The sequence below is a fragment of the Electrona antarctica genome, assembly GCF_951216825.1.
Source record: "Electrona antarctica genome assembly, chromosome: 2".
Lineage (NCBI taxonomy): Eukaryota > Metazoa > Chordata > Actinopteri > Myctophiformes > Myctophidae > Electrona > Electrona antarctica.
Genome location: NC_136807.1, coordinates 43,935,973 through 43,963,179, shown reverse-complemented (window position 1 = coordinate 43,963,179; position 27,207 = coordinate 43,935,973). Strand labels below are relative to the sequence as shown.

The window sequence follows — 27,207 nt, the reverse complement described above, 5'->3', positions numbered from 1 at the left end:
AAGAAATGTTTACAAAGAAAATGCATCTTTCTGGCTGATTTAATATTCCACCAAACAGAAGAAAAATACAGCAACAAACATTACACAGTTAATTATTTGTTTGTTTTTCAGTGCACAAAAGCACTACCAACCATCGTGTTTTGTAATATTAGTACAGTGGATAAGACAGAGATGTTTTTGGTTTTGGTTTGGATTATTATTATTATGAATGTATTATTATTTTATGTTTGATCTGTTCTTGATTGTTTTTGACAATTCTGCACAAAGGTCAAGTGTTACTTTTTTAAAACAACAGTACCTAATTAGTCAGCCATGACTCATTCAAACGTGAGTTGGATCAAAATGTCTCTCCCACTATTAGATATTATGTACAGTATTATTAGTCGGAGCAACGTCCTCGACCACAATGCCCGAATTGTAAAGGCAATTCTCAGTCAATGAAAAACACATGAGCAAAGAGCAACACATTTCTAGCAGCTGCTATCACGTCCGTTTGGTGGAGTGACACGAACCCTACCTGTTACAAGGTAGTTGGCGAATACATACTAGATACTTTTATTGTTTTTTAACGTTATGACTTTACAATTCTATTGCTACTTGAAGGCCCATCAAAAGATACACACATAAGTACTAGATCAGCAGATCAGTTTCCATACTGGTCAAAGAACAAATACATTAAAAGCTCTGAGCGGCAACGCTTGGCCTTTCTGTGATGATTCCTCTGTATTTTGATGTCCAGGTGATCTCTGTGAGATCGTGTCAGGGAATGTTTTCACATTGAAAAGTCGTCAGCTGATCTTGGTATACTGGAGCTGTGCATGTATGATATTGTTTGGTGCATTTGTGTTTTCTAAATCAGGGAGTTAATAAAAATAATTCACTGGGGATTTGTTTTTGTCTGTTTCTTCTTTTTTTAAATGCAGTTATTTTATCAGCATCATCCGTTTTTAGTGTCTTTGACTGCAGGAAACATAAAAGCAGTGTCTGGGGGGTACCATCAAAAGCTGTAAAGATGATGTAGGGAAGAAATGATATAACGGATAGTAAACTGCTGCAGTAAAGCATCCTCCTGTGGATTAAGTATAGATTCAAAAATTGATGGAAGTATCACTTGCATCAATTATTTAATTGGTTCATAGTATATTGGTTGTATTTAAATACTTGCTTTCTGGATATGATGGTATTGAGATACCAGTACTCCATTTACTGTAAAGAAATGAACATGCACCATATTTGTACTGAACTAGTTTTACATTACTGAACCCTACATTTGGAAGAGCGTTTACAACTTAAAATTAATACAGCTATTTGCTGAAGTTCAGCTATACTTTCTCTGGAAAATACACCAAGAACATAGGAAGCTACAGTGAAATATCGATTGGGGCAGTGTTGCAAGGGATCAATACGAAGGGGAAGTGAGGAAAAGAGAGGTTTCTCGCCACACACCACAGATCATCCATAATGAGTTGGTGTGTCAATACTTGGGCGATGGCTTTCACGTGGTATTGATCTCTGAATCAGGACCTGGGCTAACTTTACACCATGATTAGTATTGTAAACTGTTGGGATACAGGTCAAGTGCACGTGCACCCAAACCTAGTGGCCCCCTCAACGTTAACTTGGCAGTCCCCCCCCACAAAAATAAAATACAAAATAAAATAAATGTAATTAAATCAGAAACAATGTAAAGTAGGCCTATACATCATTTGAACATGCAGGTTACCATTACATCATTATCATACCTAAATTCACCCGTCAACTTGTTTGTAGTACCCAAAATGAAATTTACCATGTAGACTTCTTTTAAATGAACTGATGCAGACGTTTAACAATAATTTAACTCATACAATTAAACCAAATGAACCCTTTTGGGTTTTATTTAATGCTCTCAAGGGTTAAAACTCTATAGGGGTCAATTTGGTTACCAACTCTCCATCATTTAGCTGGAGACCACCTGAAACCTCCTCAAGGTCCACTGGTGGTCCCCGGACCACTGGTTGAAAACCACTGCTCTGAACTTGAAAGAGAGCATGTATCTCCATACATTTTGATAGTGAACATTGCCCTCTCGTGGTGGTACTATAGTGAGCATCCCCAAAGTAAAAAAAAATCCATATGGTACATGAGAGTTGCATCCTTGGAGCCAGGGGAGCAATGAAAGGATGGCTCAACAGGGACCAAGGGAAAAAGACGTGAATGGAGCTGATAGGGCCGAGGGGTAGCTTAGTAGCTACATGGACAAGAAGAGATTCCTGGCATTTATTGCCATGGTGATTAAAGGCAGATAAAGGACAAGTCAGACAGGAAGATTAAGATGATTTTGCATGCAGCAAGAAGATTTCTGGTGTGTTTGATGTCAGTGGAGAGGTCCGAGAGGATCTGAACATATATCCTCCTGAGTCCTGTCTGAATTTTCATTTCAGAACATATTTTTAATGGGCGTGGCTATCGATTCAGGGCTGGGGCCAGGCTACCAGCGAGAGGAATTCACGCTTTAACTCTCCAGTCCAAATTCAAAAGAAAAATAGTTAACTTGCATCCTCTGGCCTTGGCGTTTAAAATGAACATTCATAATTTTGATTTGAAATATGAATGCGTTATAACTCGGTCATGTATTGCAGAAAAAAACCAAATGCTATATTCCTATGAAATACAAATAATGCTACATAAGATAGCCTATTCTATCAACTAGCAAATGTCGCTGTAACGAAGACTCTGACTAGGACGTTGGGCTATATGACATATGACATGTCAATCCCTATATTTGGCCCAAGCCGACCTAGTGCTGATATCAGATAGATGTGGTAGAAGAACCATATATGGATAGATCTAACTGGCTTAGTCATCGTGACAAGCATAGTCGGAGACTTCAGCTTCAGGGAGAAGGCAGAAGTCGAAGCATCCTGGTTTAAGTTTTTGATTGATTGATTGATTGAATTTGTTTTTACAGTTTGCAGAATTACAGTACATTTCAAGCACAAACTCAATACAAAGGCTGTTAACTGTGAGTGGACGACCCAATTAAGCATTACACTTGTTTACAATAGGGTCCACCATGTTCAATTCAGTTCTAACCGGACACCACTGCGGTGGGTTCTAACCTAAGTAATCAGCAAGACAGCCTTGAGCTATTTTATAGTCGCTTTGTCTATTATTGCCAGCCCGCTGCCCCTGGTCAATTGGTGGCGCTGTTTTCCCCGCACCGCTGATTTACAAACGTAGAAGGAATACTGCGGAAGTGGGGTTGTTTCCTCTCCGACACATGTACACAAACCCAAACCAAACTCGACATCATGAATACTTCGGGGTTCAATGTTTCAGCAAACAACGGCCAACAAGACAACAACAATTCGACCACAAATGACTCGGAATCGGCCGATGAAGTAAACGAGTTCTGCCCTGGTTTTAAGGACGTGGATGCGTTCGTTAAAGTAAGTACTAAAACCAACGGTCTCTGCATTGAGTGCAGGAGGCAACGTGGAGAGCAGAGCAGAGGGACAGGCTTTGCTGCTGGGTCACACAGTAGCCCCTTTCGGGACCATACGTTTACCTTTTCTGTATTTGGGACGTCGATACCGACGTCCCAAATACAGAAAAGGGTCCTAGGGTCCCGAAAGGTCACACAGTGGACTTGCCTTTTATTGCCATCATGTAATAAGCCATCTGGTGAAACATACAGTAATACATGTTATTAAAATCAATGTAAGTAGAGCTGATCTATTTGATCAACACGAGTTGCCCCACATCTCTCAACGAGGCTGCCCAAATGATATCTTGCATTGTAAATACATGCTGTATAGTTGAAGCAACTTTAATGTTATCTGGTACGTAGAGTTGCAATAATAACCTTGACAGCTCCTTCATCCAGGTTAAACTCACCAACATTGCAGCTAAGGAACGCTGGGAATGGGATTAGCTACTTTCTGTCGATAAAGTCCGTGCAGTTGATGATTTTTTCGTAGGTGTTGGGACTGGAGTTCGGAAGCGCTTGTTAGAAATCACCACCTGTGTGTATTGCACATAATGCAGGAGGCAAAATAATCACCTGCATGGAATTTGTATTGGCAAAGTAACTAAGTACCTCATAACATTTCTACTCTAAGGTGGATTTGAGTGGTGCAACCGTGCAACCACTCCAAGGAACAGCAATGTGTGTCTGTCTGTTTAGAGTACCAACAGGTGACAAAGTGGCACTGTTGAGCTTCACACTGCACAGGTGCATGATGGGAAGCTGAGTTTTTAGTGTTAGTGTAACACCAGCACAGAGCACAGTGCAGTACAGATACTACGGTGTAGCACAGGTGCATGATGAGAGACAGTACAGTACAGGCTACATAGTCCGTCAGCCAATACTCCTACAACCAATAGTCCGACAAGGCGACAACCAATAGTCCGACAGCCAATAGTCCCACAGCCAATAATCCCACAGCCAATAGTCCCACAGCCAATAGTCAGACAACCAATAGTCAGAGTCCGACACCCCAACAGCACCACTCCATTCAGACAGGTCTGATTTTTATGAAACAAAAAATGGATGGATACAAAGAGCATAACCCTGACCCAAGCTTTCCTTGAAGCTGCAACATTGGTGAGTTTAACGTAGTATAATGTTTCGATCAATGGGATGTCAAGGTTTGGTATTGCAACTCCTAGATGACAGATGGCATCTGATGATGATGATGATGATGGTATCTGAGTTGCTTGCGGCTAGTTGGTTACATGTTGATTGTATGGTGATTGGTGAACCACCAATGTGTTATAATCTCAACTTCACTCGCCCGCAGTATGGATTTGGGACCGTGTTATCAGCCACCAAAGCATCCGCCGGTCTTCCTCAAACAGGAGACGATTTTGATTTTTATCGCAGCTTCCCTGGGTTCCAGGAGTTCTGTGAAACTCAAGGAGATGGACTCCTGCATTGGTGAGTAGGCCTGTACGATTCATGACTTGTTATGTTAAGACCAAAATAGTAATGGGTTAATAACCCATAGTTTGCTGACTAAATTGGATGTTAAACAGAAGATTCAGGACATTTTCTTTAACTCTTTCCGTATCTTAGCATGAGTCAGATTATGCACTACCATGGCTGCAGATCTCGCATGAGAGACCGGGACAAATTGACCGGGTTGGAAGAACGGCTTGACCTGGTGGTGGACTCCAACGATGTCATCCTTGAACGAGCGGTATGAGCAGGAACACCAGACCAGACATATTTGAAATGGTGGAATTATGAAAAATTGTCATGACACCCTTTGCCGGGTAAAGCTTTGTGCTGCTGAACATTTTCATGTCGTGGATCGGGCCTTCATTGACCACTGAAAACTACTACTTTGAAAACCACTGCTTTAGACTATATAGACTATATTTGTTTTTTAGATAGCATGGCTGTTAGAGGTGCAATATTTTATCAAGGGGCCCATCATTCCTTGCAAATGCCCTACGTGTGATCTATGGTTCCTGTTACTTTTGGTCTGTGATAGCTACTTGGATTATAAAGTCTTATTTCCTGTGAATGATTTCAAGGGGATCCTGCTTGATGAAGCTGATGGGGTGAACAGGAGCCAGCCTGTCATGCCTGCAGGGTTTCAGACTCCGAAGGTGGTTGTGTCCAGCTGGAATCGCAAGGTTGGCTAATAAAATAAAAATAAATGCATCTCATAATTTCAGAGAGAGCAGGCACTGAACTGTTAGGCATGCCAGCTCTGGAACTAAAACAGTTGCAATTTTGGGGCAATAAATATGCTTGCTACTCACAGTAGTTTTTATTTCATTTAGAGTTAAATTTGGGTTAGTTAACAGTTGTCAGCAATGTTCTGCCATCCAATGCCTTAATGATATATCATTTTTTGCTTTTATTTGATCAGAGTTCAGAGCCTGGACGTGGTTCTGAGACGTACAGATTGCTCCATGCCAAGAATATTATCAGGCCTCAGTTCAAATTCAAAGAAAAAGTCGACAACAGCAACACCCCATTTATTCCCAAGATCTTTGTGAAGCCAAATGCAATCAAGCCCCTTCCCTCATGTAAGCCAAACTGTTGTTTATTTATTTTTGCACCTGATGTCGACCTTCATTGCAACAAAGATATAATAACACCCATATGCTGTCTGTTTTGAGAGATTGCGCCAAAATCCGTTCAACTGATTAATATCTTTGTGGTTCCCTCTTCAATTGTAGATTTCACCAACAAAAAAATACGCAAAGAGAGACCTGAGGACTTGGATGTTCCGGCTGCGCTGGCTGACATGATTCATCAGCAGAGAACCCAGGAACATGTGGATGACATGTAAGAAACGTGTTTAACCTTCGACTTATTGGATCATGGACATACTGTCTCCTCTTAGATGGGGGTGGGGTGCATATAAGGACACACATTGGCAGGATTCTAACATGTCAGGAGATATAGACTTAGACAGCAGTCTCCAAAAGCTTTGTGCAACTATAGACTGAGGACAATATATCAGCTTTTGTGGAAACAATTAGAGTTTAGAGCCGTGGTTTCCAACCATTTTCATGTCCAGGTCCATTCGGCATTTGAGCCACGGACCAACATTTAGTGAGATTTAGCCTCTCAGAACCAAAACGTATTAGAATATTTTGTTGCCGTTAAGGATAGGATTTTGTCCACAATTCCATGCTGTATTGATGTGGTGCCAAATAATAATTCTTCTACATTCTCTAACTGTGTACACTTCTTGTAAATGAAGTAATGCAGGTGTTTAACAATAATTTAACTCTTGAGTGCATGAAATTAAACAAGTACATTTTGTTTCATTGTACACTACACTCAAGAGTGCTCTAATAAGGGTCCATTTGGTTATCAACTCTCCCATCATTTTGCTGGGGACCACCTGGAACCCCCTCAAGGACCACTGGTGGTCCCCGGATCACTGGTTGAGAACCACTTGTTTAGAGAGTTCTGCATTGCAGAGCCAGAGATTGCAGTGGCCAGATTGGTTTTTAAAGCTGTAGCATATGTTAGTTAACGGCAGTTCAACTATGAAAATTGAAAAAGTCTCTAGACATATCCATAGCTGGAGATCTCCGATCACCTCGCAAGCGATACTATGTACATACACGTATATGGAATCAGGAATAGTGGGTCTCACTGTCTCTCACATATACAGTATTACTGTACACATGTTTCACTTATTTTTGAGTGGTGTAAACCACTCCTACAACTGGCTTTGTTAGTTTACGTGTCTGTCTGTCTGTCTGTCTGTACCAAAAAATGAGCATGGTTGCTATGGTCACCCAGTTCACACGGGTGTGATTTCATTACGTCAGACATTACGTCAGACCACAGCTGATCAGTCTATATAAGACCTTACACCACTCAGTTCACACGGGTGTGATTTTTCTGTATAATGTTAATTTTACTGTCTAGCTTAATTTTTTGATTTCCCTCCCCCCACCCCCCCACTGAACAATGGACATCCCTATCCATGTAGGTTTGCACACCCGTACCAATATGAAATAAACCATCTGACAATACCAGAAAGCCTTCTGTCAAAGCCCGAACCACAGGTAAATAATTACATATAGAATAGTGGTAAAGGCATTACAGTCACCAGTTGAGAAAAGTCTAGTAATCCTTAATTTCCCAGTATGAACCCCTGATGCATTCATTATTTCCAGATGTACAAACCATTAGATGAGACCAAGTGCTCCTTCGTGGACACACTGGAGGAGCTGGTGGCTCTAAATGAGAAGTTGTGCAAGGTGTCAGAATTTTCAGTCGACTTGGAGGTACAAGAACGTGGACATTTGTTGCATTTGCTTGGCAATCAAATTGACTTGCGTGAGACAATACAAGAACTTAATGATTTTGGCTAAACTAAAGTGATGATAGATCATTTGTTAGTTGTATTGTATTACTTATTTATAGATGGTAATGCTGGCTATATTAAATAACATTTGGCGATGCATTAAATGTTCAGTATATTGTTGTATATTGTGTGGATTTTACTTTCAGAACATGAGACATAACTCACTGCGTTTCAGACTGTTCAACACATTGATTGTGCATGTTGAATGTTTTTCTCCCCTCCCAGCACCACTCTTACAGGAGTTACCTGGGCATCACCTGTCTGATGCAGATCTCAACCAGAGAGGAGGACTTCATCGTAGACACCCTGGAGCTCCGCAGTGAGATGTACGTCTTGAACGAGTCTTTCACAGACCCGCACATTGTCAAGGTAACGGCATCCCCTTCCGTCCCATCCCTTCTCCCCATAGTGCACTTAATACTCTACCTAATAATACACCTGGTGTTTTTCTGTATAGATAATATATTAAACAATTTCCTGCTAGCATGTACACCTAAAGTTTGGTATGGTGGAAATGTTGAGCCTTTCCTAATCAAATACGTTTTACATAAGATGACGCATCACCATTAAATGTCAGACCCTTTACATAAGAACCCCCTGTTGGGGTTATATACAGCAATTGGTACCAAGTCTTAATGATTGCCTTATTTTGACCAGGTATTTCATGGTGCCGACTCCGACGTCGATTGGCTCCAGAAGGACTTTGGTGTGTATGTGGTCAATATGTTTGACACACACCAGGCGAGCCGTGCTGTTAACCTGGCCAGGAACTCTCTGGATCACCTGCTCACACACTACTGCAGCGTGGACTCGGACAAGCGCTATCAGCTTGCTGACTGGAGGGTTCGGTAGGTAGATTGGTCCTTGTTCATGTCTGGCTGTGTGATTTAAGCTTAAGAATGTACTTAATTCTCCATTTTCATGGAAATAGGATTTGTGACCAACTCTGTGACCAACTGCCAGTTGATCCACTGGCAGTTGATCCACTGGCAGTGTGCACAAGGCATTTGGTACTGGTCATCTGTCCAGCAGTTTCAGAGATTAGCTACGCACACACACACACACACACACACACACACACATACACACACACCAAAAATGTATTGACGACTAGCCTCCTGCAGAGCCACGGTGTAAAGGCTTCAATAGACTCGCACATTAACAAAAAAAAGAAAATTATATTGCAGGTTTCAAACAAGGTTTGAAGATTTAATGCTTGTTTGATAGAAATGTAAAACACAATTGTTTTCACTCCTCATACGACTACGTGCCACCCTTAGTGGCATGTGTCTGTCTAGTCAAAGTGTCCTAGAGGAACACACTGAACTCTATCATTGTACGTTGTTCTGGATAAGGACCTGTATTAGTGAAGCGACAACAAAATGAGGAAACTGCATGATTTCTGATTCGAAGACATGATTGTGAATATTAAGGATTGCGTTGTCATTTGTTCCTGCAGACCTTTGCCAGATGTGATGTTCCAGTATGCTAGGTCTGACACTCACTACCTCCTTTATGTGTACGACCGTCTGAGGGTGGATCTGTTTGAATTCAACCACGGCCAGCCTGGCCTCCTGCAGAGTGTCTGGAATAAGAGCAGAGACCTCTCCCTAAAGGTCCAACATCTCTAGCAGGCTTTCACCATGCACCCATAAACAGACATTTTTAGACACTTTTTTTTATTATGAAAACATGCAAATGTAAAAAAAAAACCCCAGAAAAAAACAAGAAAAAAAAAGAAAAACCTTCCTCTCCCACAAAAAAACATCTACAAGCTCACAACGTGTTGCATTATGATCTCTTGTGAGTGTGTATTTTGGGCAGTGGTTTTCAAACTCCATTTTAGCGACCCCACACTTTATAGTGCAATTTCAATGTGGGAAAAAAAATGTCTCGTAATAAAAGCTACAATCCCACTTTTTTCCGTTTCATAAAACGTGAATGCGGTTCTCAAGGCTCCTTCGTGCGACCCATAGTTTGAGAACCGTTGGTTTACAGATTAAGTAGTCTCGTGCAACAGGATGATCACAGATCTCCACATACAGATAGTCTGGTACTCTGGTTACATCGAAATTCAATGAATGGCCTAAAACTATGTGTGGAAACAAGTCAGAAAAGGAAACAAAAAAGCAGAAGGCATAGGTTTGTAAGCACTGGTTTTCTATACCGTTGAAGTCCTTACATTGAATTTAGATTTCCCCATGCATATCGGTAGGAGGAGATCTCTGATGTTCTGGCCACGTGAGACTAGGGCTTAATTTAGTGATTTACGGATTTACTTTTATATTTGCTAAATCTATCCTCATAACCATATAACATTCTAACGTTCTCCCCCCAACACCCTGCAGAGATATATGAAGCCAATCTTTACAGAGGAGTCGTACTTGGACCTGCAGAAGAGGCAGAAGAAGGCATTCAACACACAGCAGTTGACAGCCTTCAGATTGCTGTATGCCTGGAGGGACAAGTTAGCCAGGCAGGAAGATGAGAGCACTGGGTAGGCTGCGGAAATTGACGGAGCAGCTGTTACATCAGCCTGAGCTACTTTCTAATTCAAATTTCATTTCTAGCAGAATTGTATATACCGTCGCTGAACATGCAGAAACCTTGTTTGTCCATAACTTTGACTTTTCAGGAAATGTGTGCCAATGGATACTGTAGTGTTTAGTTTGTCAACAACATAATTGTGTAAATACTTTTCATTGGTTAAATATTTATAAAAACCCACAGACTTTTGGGCACAACATTGTAGGCGAACATCTTTAAAAAAAATAGATCTGGAATCTTAACATGTCACAAAGCAACATGTGAGCTTGTAAATCAGCTACATTTGCATTCATTTATGGGAAATTACAAAAAAGATGAAATATGGAGATGCAAGGTTTCTGCCCAACAGCTATGATAAATAATGCTGCCTGACAAGAACCTGACATGAAACCATGCTGCTCTTAGGATGTTTCAGCATCAAAGCTTTCCGGAGCACTGCTACTTATGTTCATTTATATGCATCTCTCCTCTTTAGATATCTCCTGCCTAATCATATGATGACCAAGATATCTGAAGAATTGCCTAAGTAAGTTCATGCAATGTCTAATCCTAAGCCTAGTATGTGGTGTATATTTCTTATTTCTTTTTTTGAGTGTTCATCACTCCTGTGATCATAAACGTATGGTTTGTGTTCCTTCACCCAGAGAGCCCCAGGGAATCATTGCCTGCTGTCACCCTGTCCCACCAATGGTGAGGCAGCAGATCACTGAGCTCCATTTATTGGTAATGCAGGGCAGGGATATGCCTCTTCTTAAGGTGAGCAATGATCTGTGAAAAGCATTGTTTTTACATCAGTAATGTTCTTTCACTGGTTTACTTTATGTCAACTTGACAATAAAGGCAGATAGATAAAATAAAACATGCTTTTGTTTCTTCTTCAGGCTGAAATTGTTGCTCAGAAGAGCAAAGGACTCACGCCAATAAAGAAGGTTTGTTGAGAAGTGTATATCATTGATTTTGATAAAACAATTCTTCCCTGAACATTTGTAATGCAATTACATGCACATTTAATATTTTATAATAATTTTACAGCCAGAGAATACGTTGTTTGGTCCTCATGATGTATCAAGGGAGTCGGAAAGTGATTTCCCCGTCTTTTCTTCACCACATGGTACGAAACGCAGGACTACTGTATATGCAGTTTGTGTTGGTGTTAGAAATCCAGGAAAACTGTTGTATAATTAAAAAGAAATGTTTTCTAAATCAAGATTTGAGGCACATTTTAACAATTTTTCAAAAATAGCAGACCTACAAGTTCATAGCGCGCCACCGCGCTATGAGCTTGTAGATCTGCTATTTTCCAGGAAAACTGTTGTATACTCTGTTGTATACTGTAGATTACACAATTTGTTCTGAATTAATATTTCCACATTTCGATTCCTGACAAATTCATGCCGTTTTCAGAACTACCCACCAAGGAAGGAATGCTGTTTGCCAATGAGGAACAAGAAATGGAGATTGACCCGAACATAACTGCTGGTCTCATTGCAACAGCCACAATCTCACTTTTTGAGGTAGAAAACGGCTCCAAAGTGACGATGCTCCATTTTTCCTGCGACATATTATTAAAAAATAAATGTTGATTCTTGTGTGTTTGTCATCCTTTGCAGGAGTCAAATAATGACCAAGCTTCCCTCACTGTGGCACAACAGAAAACCAACCGAATTATTGAGTCTTTCCAAAACCCTTTTAGAATGGTATAACTTTGCCAGAGATTACTGTTGATTTTTGAAAAAGATGATGTTGCTGGTTGGACTAGATGATTAATGCTGTTGGATTTGTTTTTGTCCCGCTTATTTTTTTAGTATTTACCCTCCAGTGATGTGCACGTGAACAAAACTGCCAAGTTGGATCCCTCTACAAAAGTATACGAGGTAATCCAAGAACTCTATTCATCCATACATGATCGCCATCAAAGAAAGGATCAAAATTCTCATGGAGATGGGTGAAAGGGGTCAGGCTTAGTTGTGTTCTCTTGTACACAATTATATCCTATAGAAAACCTTGTATTTGCTTGCAAGCAGACATTTTAACAGTGGGTTTATTTATTTATGGACCCCTTCATATACTTGAATGTTGATTGCTCTACCATCTGATATTAATAGATCAGTAAAAGGTGGAAACTGCAAAGCATTGAGCAGCAACAGCGGGAGATGGAAGCCAAGAAGGCGGCAAAACAAAAAGCAAGGGAGCTTACAAAGAAGGTGGCAGGTATGGAGCATTAAGCTGCGTCAAAGTCTGGTAAGCACGCATGTTAACAGCCTTCATCATACTGTTCTGTTCTTCTACAGCGGAAAGGAAAAAAACCAAAGAGACCTACCAAGATTCTCTACAGGATGTTGTTACTGTCCGACAGCAGGCTTCTGTAAGTAAATCATCTTCTTCTGTGTGACATACTAATTGTCCTCCAATAAATGTGGTATTGGCAAATCCAAAATGGGCTAATCTTTACATGTTTACAACTTTTAGCTAAGAATGCAAGACGTTATTCACATAATATGCCACACTTGGTTGAAAGTGTCAATATGTGGCCCGGGCCGGCCTAGCGGTGCAGGCACCTAGGCTGCTAAGCCTGACAGTCGTGGGTTCGACTCCCCGATCCTGACGACCTTTGCTGCGTGTCACTCCCCATCTCTCCCCCATTTCCTGTCAACTTACTGTACACTATCAAAATAAAGGCAGAAAAAGTCCCAACAATAACATGTGAAAGTTGCATTAGCCCAATATTGATTGACTTATACCAAAGTGGTCAGAGGGCTAATAAATTCTGTTGCTATCGCAGATCATATCATAACACCAGCATGGTAAAGCCCTTCTAATGTGCCTGGAGAAGTATTGTGCACGGCATGGGATTATTAACACAGCCGACGCGAATCGCGTATCAATACGTTATCAATTAATCAAACGTCGGGTGCGAATCACGTATCAATACGTTTCAATCACTTTTTTATAGCATACTTTCATTCATCTTTTTACCCACCCGGACAATGAAGAACCATCGCCCTATCATTGCTGCTTAGTCCCGCTCACGTGATCAGAAAAAAAAAAAAAAAAAAACCCTCCCCTCCTGAAAACAGGAGGGCGGGCCGCTTTACGTGTAGAAGCCACTAAGCCAGTGTAAAATGGACGCGCCCATGCGCGCCCATGGAATGATCCAGTCGGTGTGTGAAAAGAATCAAATTTCACCTAACCTCGCCTCACCAGGCTTTCCTCCAGCTATTGGCTTTCACACAACACTATACTACTCGATTCCCCCCTCCCCTCCTGTTTCTCCTGCAGGAGGAGGGCCTTGCGAGATGGGGGCTCTGTCCTGGCTGGCTCTGTCTCTCGGAAAAAAACATGATGAACGGATCGCTGCCTAAACACATGCACCGGATTCGATCGGCATTGCATTGCGTCTGCAACACACATGGACAGATGCATGTTTCCTTCTTCATACTGTAGCGACCAAACGATCCCCGAGCCTACAATACTACGAACTAACCACAGTATCGAGGGGCCGCCACGACAAGACAGTGTGCCGTTGGTGGATCACGTATCGCCATGCAGAACCGTCATAATCGGAGATCGCTCGGACGTGTGATTGTAACGCTTTTTTATTCATTATAATTGTAGTGATAAGACCGCAATGAACGCATCGGGGACGTAATCGACCCGGGTGTAATGTATAACGAACTTTTCCGCGTCCTAAACCGTGGTGTTGTGATCCGTTGTCGTTGACATCACAGCCGGGTGAATCTTTTTTTTTCCTCCATCGCCTCCAACCTGCATGCCCAGGCATGTTCTCTTGTTAGTAAATATACTTCACTAGCTTGAAAAACAAAATCAGCTGATGATGACAACGCGTCTCACCGTTATACTATAGTTCTGAACCGAACGGTGGAATGGGACTTTTTATAGCCGTACGGATCAAGACTTTTGCTGCCCAATGTGCCCATGAACCCCCCCCCCCCCCAATGTTTTGCGATCAAGACAATGAGGCAATCATCATCATCATCTAAGAAAGCAGAGTTATGAAGGTTTATAGTCAGACATTGACAGGCAGATATAACAATAAACACAATAAATATGCTATACATCCTATACACCGAATGAAAGCCCTGAATGTGTACTTTTACGAGGAAAAGAGTAAACATTGATCCCATGTACAGTTTGTCATAAATTGGTTACATTGCACATTGCGCCCACCAGATATAACTGCAGAGAAGACATGGACCCGAACTCAATATTCACAAAATAAGGCCTATAGCGACATATAAATACTATATACCGTATGAAACAGAAGACTCTCTGCTTTCATAAGAAAAAAACTTCTACTGTAGTAATAATAAAAATCACACCCATGTGAAGTGAGTGGTGCAACTCTGTCCCATATTCTGTTCTCTGCTTATTCAATACAGCTCGCTATATACGGACTGAGGCAGAAAGTCATGTAAACCTTTTATTTACAGTTTGGTCTGTAAACTTCTACTGTAATAATAAAAATCACACCCCTGTGAAGTGAGCGTTGCAACTGTTCTGTACTTATTCACTACAGCTCGCTATATACGGACTGAGACAAAGTCATGTAAACCTTTTATTTACAGTTTGGTCTGTAAACTTCTACTGTAATAATAAAAATCACACCCCTGTGAAGTGAGCGGTGCAACTGTTCTCTACAGTTGCGCGGTGCAACTGTAGAGAACAGTTGCACCGCTCAGTTCACGTCCATGTCTTCTCTGAAGTTATCTGGTGGGCACAAGCTGCATTCAATAACCAATTACTGTCTAACTGTACATGGGATCAATGTTTACTCTTTTCCTCGTAAAAGTACACATTCAGGGCTTTCATTCGGTGTATAGGATGTATAGGATATTTATTGGGTTCAATTTTATATCTGCCTGTCAATGTCTCTGACTTTAAACCATCCATAACTCTGCTCGCTGTTCAAGATAACCACTTCCAGGCAAATGCAGGTGTTGCAAAAAGGTCAATATCTCCAGAATGGAACATGGTAAAATCAAAATGTATTTTTTAAATTGAAGTGGACAAGTTCAGCTTTCTTTTGATGTATGCGTGTGATTCTCGCTATAAGAGAACATTTTGCCGTGGGCCCCCGAACAAGGCCTTTGTGCAATGTTAAACGGTAGCAACATCCAAATAGGCCTGTTGAGATCTTGTAGCAATCAAAGTGTTAAAGCAATGGAGTCATGTTCCTCACATATGTTCCTCACGTTTTACTTACCTTGCCCATGGGTACTTGTCTCTTGACAACAAACAGTACTGCCACCCCTTGAAACTGAACCCTTGCAAGCTTTTATTTGAATTTTCCAGTGTAAAATATTGCCAAATTGTTGACATTTTGCTAGCTCTATTTTTACAGTCTCTTGCTAGCACTGCACGTGCTGTTTCACCAACCAAGATAAAAGAAAGAAAAACACGTTTGCACGTGTACAGCTCAATATGACGCTGTACCCGGCTCTAGTTGGTGAAATATAGCCATCAGAAGGGATTGACCCTGGAGCAGAGGCGTATCTACAATAAGGCGAGGGCCTGTCCAAATCCATTTCTCGCCTGGCCAAAATCCATACAATGAGAAAAAAAGAGGACAAAAACAAGACATGAGAACTATTAAAATGGACAGCTGATTGGCCGTTGTGGTAGAGCAGACCCTCAATCACCCATTGGAATGTAAATGCAAGCCTTTCAGCCTTTGTATCCCACTCGTCTGGCAGGTATATCTCTTTGAAAACCTACGATTGTGCGCGGGGAGACGACAATTAACATCTTGCCTGGCCAAAACGTAATTCCTGGATACGCCACTGCCCTGGAGCAGCTTGGACAGTTAAACTTTTTTTTATTCAGGTGCTAGTACAACAAGAAATTGCTGACGTTTCGATCTTCGGTCTTCGGTCATACTGGAGCCCTACAATGTACAAGCGTTTACCGTTTATCTTCTCTTATTGTGCACTGATCTCCGATCCGAGCACCTGCCCCGATTTGACGTTTGGGATGTGCATGTCCGTCCTTCTTTTCTTGTTTCACCAACCACTATTCAATCAACTTTTTTTCGTCTCATCTTCTTTCTAAATTATTTTTCAGTCTGCAAAATCAGGAGGAAAGAAAAGAGAGAGGGTCGCTAGTGAACCTGGAGAGTCGACTCCAAAACCCACTAAGAAACTGATGAAATCTGCCGCAAAGACACCTGGAAATCCTGACTTGACTCCCCAAGATGACTTCAAACCCTTCAACTATAGCCAATCAGACCTCAAAGTCTTTGCCGGTAAGAATATTAACCCATTTTGACCTGAGATCAGATTCTAAAAATGTTTTCTACATCCTGACAGTTTTCTGAAAAAGCTATGTTTCTATGTCAGTCGTCCTTCGATTTTTCAAAAATAGCAGACCTACAAGCTCGTAGTGCGCCACTCGCTATGAGCTTATATGTTGTTGTTGTTTTTTTTGATAACTACACTAGGGTGACCAGACGTTACGGTTTGGCCGGGATTGTCCCGATTTCAAGCTGTGTTTCCAGAGTCCCATCAAATATTTCTAAAACTCTGTCCCAATTTTCCACATTCACTATGAAATTGTCCTGTTTTTCGGCAAAATTGTTTTCAGCAGTTGCATAGACATTTATCATGTTCTGCTCATGTAAACATCTGCTCATCATCGGTTGTACATTGACTTTCTGATTGGTTTAGGAGGTGATGTGTGTCAATCGGTCATTGCCTGTATGCAATGACTATGGTGCAGTGTTAATTTTGTTGACTAAGACTAAAGACTAAGTCGACTAAGGTTTTTCAGAAGACTAAATTGGACTAAGACTAATGGTGTGTTATTCAAAAGACTAAGACTAAATCTTTTCTGGCAAAATTAACATTGCATTAAGACTAAAGACTAAGTCTGCGTATATGAAATGCTGTGCACGAACGTGCGCATTCATTTAAGCGTCCCGGTTTGGAGGGCTCAAAATATATTCACTACACTCAGGACTTCAAATACCTGTGAACAAGTGCAACACCTATAAGTGCCACAAGGTGGAAACATTTACATTTCTATAAACCATTTACTGCAAATTCAATGAGTCATAATTTGCTGAGGGGTCAGAATTATTATTATTATTATAACAACACGCAGAACTAAACAAAATGTACAAATAAGACCATTATATTCATATTCATGTAAACCAGGAGAAAACTGCCATATAAGAAAATGGATATCTAAAAGGGTATTGGGCTGTCAGGCCGTCAAGAGACTAGGCTAGGCTACAAGAGAGCCAAAACAGCGGAGTGAAACACAGTGGAAAGTCAGAGATCTCTAGAAGAGCATATCTCTCATGTGCAAGTCTTTATTTATTCCAATGGAATATAGGGAGTATAATCTTCACACGACATTTCTTGGCAACTCTCCTCTTGGTGTTGTTCCACTTTTTCAATGGTCTGAAATTGAAGTGAGGAAACACTGTTCTGGGAACATTGTGTGAAGTGACATGCCACAGAACATCCTGTCCTTCTGTCGTATGAATGATTTCAGTCATATGGTTACAAAGCCTAAACTCATACCAGATGCTATTTTATCAAAAGGGAATACAAATATCCACCTGCATAAATGAATGTAAACTATGCAGATCTACCTCCCTGACTCCCTTCATAAGTTAGTAAAGAGCTTTTTTTTTTAAAATATTACTTATATTAAAGGACCACTTCACCACTTTTCAATCTATCTTCATATAATAGGTCCTCACTAATAATCATGATAAAATGGCACAATTTTTTTCTACTCAGTCTGTGTTTCATAGGAGGGCTGTGGGCAGTTTACAAACCCGTCCACCCGTGACATCATCAATGGGGAATCCAAGAAACTGCAGGCTTTCTAGTCCTGAAAAGTTGCAATGCGAAAAAGGAAGCCATCGTTCTCACGATGATAAAAATCTAAACATTTTAGTAAAAAACATATTGTTTAAAAAAATATGCCTAACGATGATGTCACTGGTGGACGGGTTTCCGAACTGCCCACAGCTCTCATATGAGACACAGACTGAGTAGAAAAGAAAGGTGGTATTTTATGATTATCATGATTATTAGTGAGGACCTATTATTTGAAGATGGGTTGAAAAGTGGTGAAGTGGTCCTTTAAGTAACACAAATATAGAAAGGTTGATGGGATTTTTCAATGGGAAAAAAAAGTATTACCCAGAGAGCGTGGTTTTGACGTCGGCCCTATAAAGGGAGATAGGGCTCTGTTTGTGACAAGGGGGTCACACTCAAAGTTGTGGTTGAAAGCTGGCCATATAACATCTGTCTTTTTATAATATAAGCTGTAAAATAATTGTAGTTAATGTTCCCCATTTTGTTTTCAAGGTGCCAAATCAAAGGGTGGGTCAGAATTTGACCCAAACAGGGAAGGCCATGAGCCCAGGAAAAAGGTAATCACAATACTGTAATTGCACATATTTCTCACACACACACACACACATGCACATATATTTTTTGATTTATTTGAAAGGGATAGATCACTTGTTTTGGTAACAACCATATTATCATTTGAAATGATCATCATGCATTTTTGGCCATTCAGAAAACCCCTAAAGGACATAAATCGGATACATCCGCTGGAGTCCGAAGTATATCCTACATGGCTGGAAAATCTGACAGGTAAAATATTCACATGTGTAACTATGCCAATAATTTAAATGTCAAATGAGTGTTAGTAAATGTGCGACTACATTCCAATTATGTTTACAATTGTTAATTACGCTTCAGGTTTTAAAGTTATTTTACATGAAAATCTATATATTTTACTTTAGGCTACTTTCTTGGAGATGGATTTCAATGTAACTGCCGTTTTCTTTTCACAGGGGTTTCCGACACAGCTGGCCCAAAAGATAGATTAACTCTTCAATACAGTTAATATGCATATTTTTCTTTCCAACCTCAAAGCCCTTTTGATGCTTTGTATTGTTTTTTGTTTCCTTTCGAGATGATTGTCAGTGTTTATTGAAGTTCAGCATGTATTTTTGATTTTATGGAATAATGTTCCATGTAAATAGACTGGTTGATACATAAAAGTCTGGTGGGGTGGGGTGATATTTTGATAACAAAAACATTTTGTTAAGATGTGAAAGCTCTAGTCTGATTTGTGATCATTGCTTTATAGCAGGGGTGCCCACACTTTTTTGAGTTGAGAGCTACTTTAAAAATGACCAGCTCAACAAGATATACCCATCCCAAAAAATATTGCTGAAAATAGTTTAAATATGGAATAGCAACGCTGGCGGATATAAGACAAATGCAATAGTGGGAGAAATGGAATAGGTAGTTTTTTTTTTTTTTTTTTTAATTTGTAATGCTACTGAGGTTTGCACAGCACCTTCAAGCTTAGCCCCTTTTGGGACCCTCGGTTACCTTTTCTGAATTTTGTACGGCGGTACCCTAGGGTCCCTGATCGGTTATTCCACTCTCCATAGGACGCAGATTTACATACTCTCTGTTCACAGAGAGCCGCGCCGCCGCTTGAGTGTTGGTGAGATGTTTCAAAGATGCATAACACAGCTATAGGAGACAACGGAAACGTGTGCGAAAGAGCGGTAATCGGAGTTGCCGTTAAGTATTTTTAATCTCTTTTTGAAATTTTGCTTCGCTGAACTTCTCTCTCTTCCTTGACTTCCTTATTGACTTCCCATTGTACCGCCTCCCGAGCGGCGACTGGCTAGCTGCACGTCCTAGTTACTGCCTCTGATTGGCCGACCGCGTACATGCAGGATGTTTATAATGCTGTTGTGTCGTGGGAGGCGGAACATGGGAAGTGAGGAAGAGAGAATTTCAGAGAAGCCAAAAATATTTAACGGCAACTCTGATTACCGCTCTTTCGCACACGTTTCCGTTGTCTCCTATAGCTGTGTTATGCATCTTTGAAACATCTCACCAATACTCACTCGGTGGCGCGGCTTTCCGTGAATAGAGAGTATGTAAATCTGCGTCCTATGGAGAGTGGAATAACCGATCAGAGACCATAGGGTACCGCCATTCAAAATTCTGAAAAGGTAACCGAGGGTCCCGAAAGGGGCTACTTCAAGCTTAGTGTTTGAGCTGACAGGCCCTTTTTGATTTGAGTGGCAGATGCCAAAAATATATTTTTTTAATACTTAAATTGAATATTCTTTAGGCCACACCCTTTGTTTTCCCCGATTAGATTGGGATCTACCTTTTGGGCACCCCTGCTATATAGTGTTTGCAGGGGTCTACCCAGCTCTTTACTAAACAGAAAATACACTTTCAGTTGAGACACCAATTTCATCCAGACGGAGAGAACCAATTTATCAGCTTCAATTTTGTCTATTTATTTTTTATTGTTGGTCATATTGAAGTTCAACAAGCATTTTCTATTGTATGGAATACTTAACCATGTAAGCCTAGTTGATGCTTAAAATGATGTTCATAACTTGGGAGCTAACCTCCTTATTAAACACAATTTTAGACAACAAAAATGTCTGCTGTTCAAATTAACACTTTTAAAACACGTGGTGCATGATTTCTAACCAGTAGAGCTGAGAATGAAGTCTTTCCTTATATTTTAATCATAGTACACCTGAATTCCCTTCAGTGTGGATGTTCCAATCAAAATACTGGTTGCAAAAGTTTGGAAAGGCTTTTTATTCTATTTTGACATTAAGTCGATTATTTCTTGGCATCAATCTTTTGCAATGCACATAGCAGTTAATGTCAGTTTAACAATTGTATTCTACATGTTTAGAATTCATAATCTCAACAAAATACCAAGGATTGTACACTGTCACTGGTACAATCATCTGCACTAGTCTAGCAGTGTGGGCTGGGCATCCAAGTTCACTGAAGCCTCGGGGGCAGGAGGCCAAACAAGGACAACTATTTGGTATGAAAACTGAATTTTTAGTACACTTAGCGCACGTCTGTGATAGTCACCACCATTGATTTCCCTTTGGTCCTCTGAAGTTCCCGAGCTGTAAAAACTACAAAAGCAGACAGATTGAGATTCCGTGCTTTTATTATCGATAGATAGATGATAGGGTGCGTTCCGAAATCCACTCTTGAGAGCGCTGCAGAGAGCACTGTTCTCTTCTGACAGTCATCGTGGTTGCAGCTTGTTTGGTGCTGGACAGCGTTCAACGCGCATCTACGGGTGTAACAAAATGGGTAAATTGTTCATTTGAATTAATCATAAAAGATCAAATTTGCAACCTTATTATATAAATAAGCTTTGAGCATACTCTGATAATTTTGTAAATTACATGATATAAGAAATTACATGATATAAGAAGATTCTTATTGCATTTCAGAAGGATGTTTATTCATAGTCAACAATAGTCGGAGGATACAGTTGTACTATTCACACAGTGGCACTTTCACGTGGTGACAACAGCAGGATAGTTGTGTGAAGGGGGCAAACAAACTATATGAGCTCACGCTTACTGCATTGCCATTGGCTAATACAACTTGATCTGACGTCAGCGTCGCCCTATTTGCTAGAATACGAAGCATGTGTGGTTGAGTGAAACGCCCAAGTGAAGTGTCACAGCACAGTTACTTGCTTTACTCGCATCACATTGTTGCCACACAAGCAAACCCCCTTCGAAAAAAAGACTGCGGTCGTCTTTTAGTAATAATGGACAACATAAAAGATGGGTGGTTTACGGAGATGGGCACGTTGTGGCCGGGACAAGCAATGAGCCTTCAAGTGGAGGAGGTCCTTTATCACAAGAAGTCCAAATTCCAAGATGTAATGGTCTTTAAGAGGTCAGTACTTTGGCTAGTCAACTAGCCACTACGCTAACTATTAACGTCAGTTAGCAATTTAGCAGCCGGTAGTTCTATACCTTTGCTGAAGTTGGTTAACTTTATTTTTGACAGTCGTTTGTAGGCAAAATCACTCTATCTAGTGGCCGATACACATCGATAGTGTATTTATGTTAGCTTAAAGCGCCAGGCAACTCACTAAATGAGTCAGTCAGTATAGTGACAGCTGCTGCCAGCAGTGGCTATGAAAGCATGTGCTAGCGAGTCAGCAAAAATAGTATATCTATATTACATAAGCATACTGGCTTAGATAAGCTGCCTATGATCTATGTATGTGGTCTCTCGATCACGTTGTGCTCCTGTACATGTTGCAGTAAAACCTATGGAAACGTTCTGGTGCTGGATGGCGTCATCCAGTGCACAGAGAGGGACGAGTTTTCCTATCAAGAGATGATTGCCAACCTTCCCATATGCAGCCATCCCTGTCCCAAGAAGGTATTTTATTTTGTTACCAACAGGGTCATTGTGTGGGGAAACAAATAAATATAAATCTGATCTGATCTAACAATTGATCTCCTTAACCTGTTAAAGTAATGTGTTATGGTGCACTGGTGGCTGCTGTCCTTCTCTTTGCAGGTGTTGATCATAGGCGGTGGAGATGGTGGTGTGCTGAGGGAAGTGGTGAAACATCCACTGGTTGAGACAGTGGTCCAATGTGAGATTGACGAGGTGTGTTACCAAATGACCATCGACAATGTGTAAAGCTGCATCATTTCCCCAACGCTTCATCTTGAGTTTAGCCTTCAATGTTATTTTAGTCAGTATCGGACATGAACAATGTTGTTTCTGTCTTCATGTCATTTACCAAAGGACGTCATCAACGTATCAAAGAAATACCTCCCAGGGATGGCCAAGGGGTTCTTCAGTCCAAAGCTCACCCTTAATGTTGGAGATGGGTTTGAGTTCATGAAACAGAACCAGGATGCCTTTGATGTAATTATCACAGATTCATCAGACCCTGTGGGTAAGTCATCAACCAGAACCAGTGTTTCCTGTGTGTGTGTGTGTGTGTGTGTGTGCTTTCTTTGCAATTTTGTTCTAATTGGTGTGTAAATCTGCTATTGTTTGATCTCTGTTTTTTGTGTCATAGGCCCTGCTGAGAGTTTGTTCAAGGAGGCTTACTATCAGCTGATGAAGACGGCCTTGAGAGAGGGTGGAATTCTTTGTTGCCAAGGTGAATTTATACCACAGGGATTGTTATTTTTTTTTGTAATTGAGAAATAATACTAATCATGCAGGGTGAAGGAACAAGACAGTTTATTATAAGAATATCCTCACAGCAGGGCCTAACAGCCTTGCTGAAGCCTCCACACCCCCTAACCTGGGCATGGCAAAAATATGTATTAGATAACTGGGGTAACACCTTTGTTGTTAGAGTGAACAAAGAATATACGCCTTCGCCTGGGGTTATCTTGACTTGTCATATTTCCAGTTCTTCGATACAACTTAATCCACAACAATTTCATGTCGGGTCGGGAGCTGTCGTAGGCTTTGTCCTACACCTGTTTTTCTGTCGTAGACAAGCGGAGCAGCATTGACTGACTAGCTGACAGGCTGTCAGCCTGTCACCAGCATCTAAACATCACTCCTAAAAATATATATATATGTATACGGCATGTCATATGAAATTGGTTTGGTAGGATATTTCCAAGTGTACATGCAAATTATGTGCAAGGCTTGATTTTATAGGGCGTGCCAGATTGATTTCAGCCGTCACATTTATCAATGGTAAGACCGAAATTACCGAAATCAGTTGTTTACAATCACTTGATAAATTCTGTGCTGAGGTGAGCGTATGCCAAAACTCACACTCAAATTTAAGGCAGCATTGAGAAATTAGGGCCTTTGTGCGTGGGCACACACCCTTCTGTATCTCATGCGACAAATGGATAGATGCCCACATGCGTGCATGCACACGTCGGTTATATAACAGGCTGACAAAGTAGCGCTTTAGGCAGAAGAAAACCCAAATACAGGTCCCATTGAGTAATTCCTGTACTTACAGTCCAACTTCTAATGGAGAAAGGGAGCTTCCCTGGGTTTGCCTCTCCTGACAAATAATCCTAGTGCCTTACCCTTTTGTCAACAGCAGTGGCATTAACTAAGTCATGGCTTAAATGATTGCCTAAACTTGTCTTCTTCTATTCAATGGTGAACGTGGCTGTCTCTCCCATGGATAGACACTATATATCCATAGGCACTATATAAGCTACGGCTTCAGCCTACACCTTTTTCAGTCCAAACATGTCCTGTAAAATGCCTTTGCTGCTGTAATAATCATGTACATGTTGTTTTAAGACCGAAATAAACTATTCATTCATTCATATAAAAAATAGATGCCTCATTGGCCGCTGCAGTTCCTTGGAGACGTGTGTCAAGCGCCGAAGACGCGCTGCGTCGCTGCCACTCAAGTGACTACTGGCCAATCACACCACGTCTTTTCCGGGACTCCAAAGGAGCTTTATTGGCATGAAAAAACAAACGACCATTATGTTCCTTGGCCGACTTGGAAGCTTGGCAAGCTTCTGCTATGCTTCTGCAAAAGCTTGCTTCCATGTTGCCTACTCTCGAGATACACACGCCCCAGAGCCAAATAAGGCGTCTGCCTTTTTATGTCTGGTCTCTCCTACCTACTAGACTTTCCTGTCAGCAGGCTGACAGGAAATGGGGAGAGAGATGGGGGGGGTGGGGGATGACATGCAGTAAAGGCCGTTGGGATCGGGAGTCGAACCCGCGGCACACTGCCAGACTGGATTAAAGGCCAAGGTGCCTGGACCGCTGAGTCACGGCCCAGGCCTAGAAGACAGTTACTGACACAAAATGGCACGTTCTGTGTATTTCTGCAGGAGAGTGTCAATGGCTCCATTTGGAGCTGATAAAGAAGATGCGGACCTTCTGCAAGAGTCTCTTCCCTGTGGTGGACTATGCTTACTGCACCATCCCCACATACCCCAGTGGCCAAATTGGCTTCATGCTGTGCAGTAAAAATGCTGTGAGTGTTTTTGTGTTTTTCACCATTTGTCAACCATTGTACACTTCACTGGCTTATCTATAAACAGCAAAGGTTTAAGGACTGTCCATACCAAGAAAAATAAAGATTACTATGGATGTAATTTTAATAAACTAAACTCAAGTGGATGAGTATATGCCCATGAAAACATCAGTATTTAAAGGGCTTTTTGTTCAACCCATCATGTTAAAGTTATTATTCATGGTGTGGAACGGCCTTTAAACTTAAACAGTTTGTAATGCAGTTAACTACACTTTTTGTGTTGACCAATGGAATAACTGAGCTTGTTTGTTTTTTAATTAGGAGACAAATTTCCGGGAGCCAGTGAGAGAGCTATCGAAAGATGATGTGGAAAGTATGAACCTTAAATATTACAATCCTGGAATCCACAGAGCATCATTTATACTCCCAGAGTTTGCAAGAAAGGTATGTTTTGGTGGCACTATTAGAAATAAATTAATTAATGTAGTAGGTTGTAAATTAACTTCATGCTTACAGTGGTTGCTAGCTCAGTGTTTCCCTAGAATGAAGTTGTAGCAGCGGTGGTGAATATTTATCTCGTTCCCTTGCACATTCCAATCTATTAATAGAGTAAGACCCATAGACCATGTTGTAAACATAGAATATTCACATAATATTCACCCCCCCCCCCAAAAAAAAGAACAAACATTACATAAACATTTAGCAGTGGCACTCATGTTTCAACAATATTCAACATCGTTCAGCATTCAGCAGCGGCACCACTTTTGAATGCATATAGGGGAAACACTGTAGCATGGCTACTCATATCTGCAGCACATGTTGAACTTTGTATCTTCTCAAACCTTTTGACAGGTACTCAGTGAAGCTTGAGTGGCAACAAAGATCCTCAACCTCGCTCTCTGACAACAGAAGCTCCACCTTGTACTACAATTGCTGCACATCCTCTCCAAACACTCAACACTGTCCAGTGGTACTGGAGGGGAGTAGGAGGGAGGACCTGGTGACGATTTTATGATACAGTCCTGGGGGGATGCTGGGCCTTACAGAGTGTTAATTCCTTCCAATGCTTCCCTCCTTCCAGTCTTACATGCTCTTTGTATGTATTTATTTGTTTCAGTAGATCGTTTATTTCCCTCAGTCATCCTGTAAAGAACAATGTAGTGGGTTGAGTGGACACAAAACGGCTGTCATTGCCAGACATTTAAAGCAACGTGCTCTTTAAATCAGCCATTAGACAATAGTTCATAGACTACATTTCATATTGGTTATTGTGAAGAGAGAGAAGTTTTTCCTCCAGTTAACTTTGAACATCTACCAATATGAAAAGCAAAAATCTGTCTGAAATGTATAGTGCCTGAGATTTGGTTGTTCCAATTGCTGAAAGGTAAACATTGCTATTGTGTGCCTCCAGGCAAATGGAAGAAAGCTAAAGGTCTCATTGTTGAGGATGTTTTGCTTCTAAAATATCAATGCCGTAAGCACCACATATTAATTACTTATACTACATAGTATATTAATTTTGTATGGAGAGTGATACTTTACTGTAGAAATTAATTTACCCACTACTGACCACAGGAACATTGGCATATTTTGGCCCCAGGGAGTTTTCTTTTTCTTACTACAACTTCTCAAGTATCCCTCAGCACACCACCATCTCCACCGCCTATGATCAACATCTCTTATCATATTAAGCCTTATACTGAAGGCTAAATAATGATACATTCTTGAGCTAGACATTGACATTGAGCTAAACATTTTCAAAACTATGCCTGGTTTTGGTGTTTTTAGAGGATGGGTCCTGTTTGGGATTTATGTGATAAGAGTGTTAAGTCACATTGCAAATAGTACAATGGTTGTAAATCCACAAGAATTTATGTAAAGAAATTGTCATACCTGAGCAATGAGATCATGTTTTTTTTTATATGAATTAACTGTAATAAATAAATCAAGTATGTAAATTGCCGTATGGTAGACCAATTCAAAATTTGTTTTTTTATAAAGACTTGAAGTTAGTCAGTTATTTTAA

At 40.8% G+C, this 27,207-nt stretch overlaps 1 protein-coding gene across 1 annotated transcript; it reads left to right on the top strand.

The window, feature by feature from the left end:
- The first annotated feature begins 3,224 nt into the window (after nucleotides 1-3,224).
- Nucleotides 3,225-27,147, top strand: srm (spermidine synthase). Its single transcript, XM_079515618.1, has 33 exons — nucleotides 3,225-3,431; nucleotides 4,785-4,921; nucleotides 5,060-5,183; nucleotides 5,524-5,625; nucleotides 5,865-6,024; nucleotides 6,178-6,286; nucleotides 7,452-7,527; nucleotides 7,639-7,749; nucleotides 8,055-8,198; nucleotides 8,487-8,677; nucleotides 9,289-9,445; nucleotides 10,178-10,326; nucleotides 10,852-10,902; nucleotides 11,021-11,132; nucleotides 11,258-11,305; nucleotides 11,409-11,487; nucleotides 11,781-11,890; nucleotides 11,987-12,073; nucleotides 12,182-12,250; nucleotides 12,482-12,587; nucleotides 12,668-12,741; nucleotides 16,458-16,638; nucleotides 18,719-18,783; nucleotides 18,936-19,012; nucleotides 19,855-19,880; nucleotides 21,886-22,129; nucleotides 22,504-22,624; nucleotides 22,766-22,858; nucleotides 23,000-23,153; nucleotides 23,280-23,363; nucleotides 25,036-25,181; nucleotides 25,503-25,625; nucleotides 26,034-27,147. Exons 1-33 carry the CDS (start codon nucleotides 3,294-3,296, stop codon nucleotides 26,049-26,051), a joined length of 3,666 nt encoding a protein of 1,221 aa, XP_079371744.1. The 5' UTR covers nucleotides 3,225-3,293; the 3' UTR covers nucleotides 26,052-27,147.
- Nucleotides 27,148-27,207: the final 60 nt, after the last annotated feature.